At 40.4% G+C, this 6000-nt stretch overlaps 1 protein-coding gene across 1 annotated transcript in view; it reads left to right on the plus strand.

Moving 5' to 3' along the window:
- Positions 1-5643, plus strand: part of SLC6A2 (solute carrier family 6 member 2) — a 42290-nt gene extending 36647 nt beyond the window's left edge. The window contains exons 12-14 of the mRNA XM_063313110.1: positions 2056-2223; positions 4905-4976; positions 5620-5643. Of these exons, the coding sequence (XP_063169180.1) occupies positions 2056-2223; positions 4905-4976; positions 5620-5643 (264 nt within the window). The remainder of the gene's footprint in view (positions 1-2055; positions 2224-4904; positions 4977-5619) is intronic.
- The last annotated feature ends 357 nt before the right edge of the window (positions 5644-6000 follow it).

Genomic DNA, 6000 nt, shown 5'->3' on the forward strand with positions numbered 1-6000 from the left:
TTCCAAACAGGAGTATTTTTGATAGCCCTTACATCTTTAAAATTATACAAGCATCCTGATCAGATGTCATTTTCAATGCACCTGGTAAGAAGTTGGGGAAGAAGAGTGCACAAAAGATATGCTTACTTCATTGATAAATATGGGGCTGTTCCAAGTCAACCTGTCTCTTCCAATAGCATATTATTTTTACCTCTATTTATATTATTTATTATTGTATTTTACTCTCTGTATTTATGGTCATGGTTGTAATCAATTGTTGTAAACTGCCCAGAGTCCCCCGATGGGAGAGATGGGCAGGGATAAATTAGATAGATAGATAGATAGATAGATAGATAGATAGATAGATAGATAGATAGATAGATAGATAGATAGAGGCAGACAGATGATAGATAGAGAGATAGAGATGAGAGATAGAGAGATGATAGAAAGAAAGAGGATGGATGGATGGATGGATGGATGGATGGATGGATGGATAGATAGATAGATAGAGGCAGACAGATGATAGAGAGATAGAGATGAGAGATAGAGAGATGATAGAAAGAAAGAGAGGATGGATGGATGGATGGATGGATGGATGGATGGATGGATGGATAGATAGATAGATAGATAGATAGATAGAGGCAGACAGATGATAGATAGAGAGATAGAGATGAGAGATAGAGAGATGATAGAAAGAGAGGATGGATGGATGGATGGATGGATGGATGGATGGATGGATGGATAGATAGATAGATAGATAAGATGCTGCATCATTGCATTTGAGGCAACAGTGCATTCAGGAATATTCCCAATGGATGAGAATACTGGAAACATATGGAATCAGGTTTTTGTCTTCACCTTTGCTCATGAACAGTCCATGATGCTCCCAAGAAAAAAGTAGTAGATTCAGCTAAGCTCCTCTTCATATTAATGTAATCCCAGTCCATTGCCTCTCTGGAACAATTCACTAAAAATAAAGTCACATATTCCAGGGTAACCTAATTGAAAATTTCAGTTTTTATCACATTATAATGGAGATGCAAGATGTCATTAAAAAGAGAGAGAGCCTTGCTAGAGAAACGATCAGTTCCTGATAAAACCTTTTCTTCCACAGTTAACATATTTAACTTGATGTTTGAGTGATGGGTCAAATAACTAACATTACAGGCAAATCAAAACCCTTTGGGCCTTTCTGTGCAACATAATTACACTTGGCACTCAATATTAAATGTGAGGGGTTGGTCTCCTGTCCAGTGTTGTGACTTGTTTTCATTTCAAGTAGATGGAAATGCTGTGATAAAGTACAGAAGCTGGGCTTGCTTGCAGAATCCACTAGAGTTCTGAAAGTGAAAAGCTGTTTGAATTTGGGAATAAGATCCAGGTTCTAAAACAATAGGAAGGAGCATGCATTGGGCTGTCTTTGGTATGTCATCATGATATCCATTTGTATGTCAGTTCTGTAAAGGAACATATATTGCACTCTGGCATTTTTAAAGTGGAAGTGTTTAAAGGAAGGATAGTCTGTGTGTGACTTCCAGCCCCATTTTATGTCCCAGTAAAATCCTTTCAAGATTTTGATTGACTATGTATCATAAGTTGCTGTTGACTCCTGGTGACCACATAGATAGATTTTCTCCATGACAATCTGTACCTAACTTGGTCATTCAGGTGCTTTCAAGATTGTGCTGCTGAAATTTGGGGTCAATTTATGAATTTTCAGTGCTGAGTTTTTCAAGGAGAAAGGTTGGTAAGATTAAGGATTAAAATTAAATTTGCCCTTCTGTGATGTCACTGCTTGGCCACTGCTGCCCTCAGAAGTCTTCATACCAATATTAGGGTTGACTACCATCTCTCTCTCTCTCAATCTCTCTCTCTTTCTCTTTCTCTCTCTCTTCTATCATCACCTCAACCATTAAATAGTTCTTCCACCCCATCTAGGCAAAAATGTTGGCTTCTTTCTTACGTGCAACAAGAATTTGATATAAATAGCCTTCTCCTTCCATCTCAGCATAAACCTGTGATTCAAAGGGAGTTACTTTGTTTACCTCCTCCTCCTCCTCCTTTTTTTTCTTATAGTTTGTAGTCTTAGTGAGTGTCATCAATTCCAAACCTTTGACCTACGACCAATATACCTATCCCTCCTGGGCCAATTCTGTTGGATGGGTCATTGCCTCATCTTCCATGATACTTGTGCCTGCATACATCCTCTACAAATTACTGAAGACACCAGGGACCTTTCAACAAGTGAGTGGTCGAGCGATGAAATGTCATGGAAATGTTCTTTGTGAAATGAAAATTGCCAGCGTTAAGCTAAGAGTTTGCTTTCTTTAATTCCACAAATGCTTCATAGATAGGTGACCTTTTGGAAACCGCATTAAAGTAATTTTGCATTTCAAGAAAGGATTTGGAACTCTTCTGTATTTCCTCTTCTGGACATTTGGAAGCTAAGCCACCCCAGGTCTATGAAGGGACAAAGTAGACATGAGGCAGAAAATCAAAATTTGCATTTCCCAATGGCATTCCCTAGCATCCACACAATCGCAGGGGTTCAGATTAAATTAAGGAAGTGGCCTTTGGGGGCATGACACTTCTCATTATCCCAGAGCCTTGCAGCCTACAGGAACCCATATTTATTACCGTGCACAAGAAAGAGGAGGAGGAGGAGGAGGAGGAGGAGGAGGAGGAGGAGGAGGAGGAGGAGGAGGAGGAGGAGGAGGAGGAGGAGTGTCATCTTCTACCCTTCCTCTCCTCTCCTCTCCTCTCCTCTCCAGATTCATTGGGAAAAATAAAGATTTGGGGAGCAACAGCATCCTTGCTCTGAGAATATCCAGACTCTTTTCAAAGTTAAACAAACCACTGAGTGAACACTGCCTGGGGGATGGAGTGAAGTGAAAGAAAGAATGCGGAGAAAGAGAAGCTGAGAGGGAAAGGAACTTGGGGGTAAAGGTGGAGCACCCAGAAATGTTTGTGAACTTTCCTTAAGGACCCTCATCCAGGGTCTTCCCAGCCTTGGGTGCAACATGCATTGCTTCCTTGCACACAGGAACACGTTCCATATACAGTGCCATTGCTCTGGTTTCAAATTGCTGTTCTGAATCTGGCATCTGCTAAACTGATGATAGTGGAATAGAATATAGGTAACTATTATAGTGCCCACACATAACACTCACTAGACTAAAAGAACCTTCAAAAAAATTGTGAGTTTGGGATTCCTTTCAAGGAAACCAGAGGCCAAGATTAAGCCCCACCCTGCTGCTTAATATAGTTGATTAAATTAGCAGTCCTACAAAGCTGGTCTCAACTTTGGAGTGACAGGAGAACTAATTATTTATTTGTCCTTTAGATACATGTTCTGCTTTTCCTTCAGGTCTCAAGTTGGTGTACATGTTGCCCTCTTTTAGTTTATCCTCACCTGTGAGATAATTGAGCTGACTGGCCAAACATCTATGGCTGAATATGGATTTAAACCTCAGTCTGTCCCAAATCCAACCACTTTACCACTATACCACACTGGTATTCTTATTTGGCTGTACAGTTCTGGAGGAGATGGGTTGAACAATCTCCCTAAGAATTGTACAGGTAGTCCTCACTTAACAAGTTTTGTGCTGGTTCAGACTTACGACGGTGCTGAAAACACTGATGACCGGCCATCACACTTATAATCGTTGCAGCATCCCTGTGGTCATGTGATCACAAATTGGGCACTTGGCAACCAGTTTGCATTTATGACCATTGCAGCATCCCATGGTCACCTGATCTCCATTTTCGACCTTCCTGCCTGGCGTCTGGCAAACAAAATCAATGGGGAAACACATGATTCGCTTTAATGACCATGTGGTTCACTTAACAACCACTGCAAATAAGGTTGTAGAATTGGGTTAGATTTGCTTAATGACTGCTTTGCTTAGCAACCAAGCTTCCGGTCCCAATTTCGGTCATTAAGCAAGGACTATCTGCATAGGGTTACCTATCCCAATGTGGCTTCCACCAGATGTGGACTGGTGACAAATCACATAATTTATAGTTTGGAGCTTGTACCCCAAAGGCACCAAGAGGGTGGCAGATTGGAGAAGGTTCTAAATTCACATACTGGCCTTCATTTTTGCAGAACAGTTGTTTCTATGGTAAAAACCTGCATCCCATTGTCCTACATTACAATTGCTCTGCACTCCCCCCACCCCAATTACCAGTTCGAGTTTGCCCAGAATTAAGATTTGTGATGATAATAATTTTCTTGTCACTGCCATTGGAAAATCTGTCTCTCTCAGCATTTAGAAACCCATAAAATGCAAAAGAAAACAGTTCCTGCCTTTTGTTCTGTTTCAAGTTTTCAGTAAGATGTCAAGTCAGCTCCCCTTTTGAGTTTCAGATTCAAACATACTCCATTATAAAACAGATTAAAATTATGGAAGATGTTTTTTTTTTTTTTTTTAATCTGTGACTGTCTCCTGCTATTTCTTGAGCTGCCCTGATGGCCTGGTACATTCATGCTCAGCTCCAAATTCTGTGCAATCTTAAATTGTTTACTCTGATATTATCTAAACTGGGATTTATTGTTTCTTTTAGGAAGTATAGATGTGTGAGGCAGTGGTGTAAATGGCTGGGTGAGAAGACCTACAGGTCTTCTTCCTTTATGCAAATAGATTTGGGGCCAGAAGGGAAACATCAGATTGCATCATAATGGCTGAAAGATTCCTGAGTAGTTATCTTTTTGGGAGGGGGGGAATCATATATTTTCTGGGGTTGTGCTTTATGTGTAAAGCACTTTCCCTCCTTGCTCTCAAGGAAGATGAAAGTTGCTGCCTCCGAATGGAGCTCATCCACCACCAGATATCCCTTAGTCTATATAGCATTCCTTCCATCGTGAATGTGCAGGGTTAAATTTCCTTAAAATGCCTTTTTTGCCCCCTTCTGCTTCCTGTTAGAAACTCGCCTACTGCATCACGCCAGAGAACGAGGAGCACCTAGTTGGTCAAGGAAATGTGAGACAATTTAAGGTTGGTGTCCCCTTGCCTGTTTTCTCGGCTTCTAAATTCTGCAGAGTATAAACCTGGGGTGGTGGTGGTGGTGGTGGAATATTCACGTGATCTTTTGATTTTCAGCCATGTACAATGTACAATGCGAAGCTTATGAGGGCCCCCCAAATTTGCATTCCCCCTGGAGACCACGACCAAACTGTAATGCTTACTATGACAGAAGGGGGATGTTGCTAACCATATGGCTGGAGAGAAACCTCTGTAATTTTTTTAAAAAAATTAAATTCCAATGGAATTGATTTTAGTTTTGGCCTTGGCCTCAGCTATTAATTTTGAGGGCATGGTCTCAGGTGCACTATTCAAACAACTTTGCCCAGACCAAGTTGTGCACCCTTGCTGTAGAGGATGCACCAAGGATTTAATTTAGGGTGGCTTGTATATCCTTGTTGCAAATATTTGTGGATACCTTTTCTCTGCTTCCTTTGGATTGCTGTCGAGAAAGGTAAGCCAATTCCATAAATCTCACCTGTTTGCTGCTCTGCTGTATTGAACTGGGCTGGTATAAAATAAACAAACAAATCAAATACATTCGTTTTAAACTCACAGAAGTATTAGTAACAATGTTTTTCAGCTAAATTCTGATTTTTCCTGCTTCTCCTTGCAGCTTCAACACTGGATATCCATATGATACCTGTGACATTTGACAGAAAGAACCAATACATTGTAAAACACAGTTGGGAACACCGGAGAAATCAATGGTGAAACTCTGGGTCATCCTTGGTTGTAACTGGCTAGCTGTCTGGCTGATTCAGACGATCATTTCCAAATTTCTGTGGGTGAAGATTCACCTTCCTCTCTAACACTTAATGGCTCATGTTCTTTTTCCCAGATGAACTTTCTTGATGGCTTGATTTTTTAATTCTTTTTTTAATTTAATAATAATAATAATAATAATAATGCAAAATTAATTTTCAACAAGCTAAAGTTGCTGCTGGTCAAAAAGGACCACATTTGCTTGTGCCAGCAGCAAAAACTGGAGATGTCT

The sequence above is a fragment of the Candoia aspera genome, chromosome 11 (genome assembly GCF_035149785.1).
Source record: "Candoia aspera isolate rCanAsp1 chromosome 11, rCanAsp1.hap2, whole genome shotgun sequence".
NCBI classification, from domain to species: Eukaryota; Metazoa; Chordata; class Lepidosauria; order Squamata; family Boidae; genus Candoia; species Candoia aspera.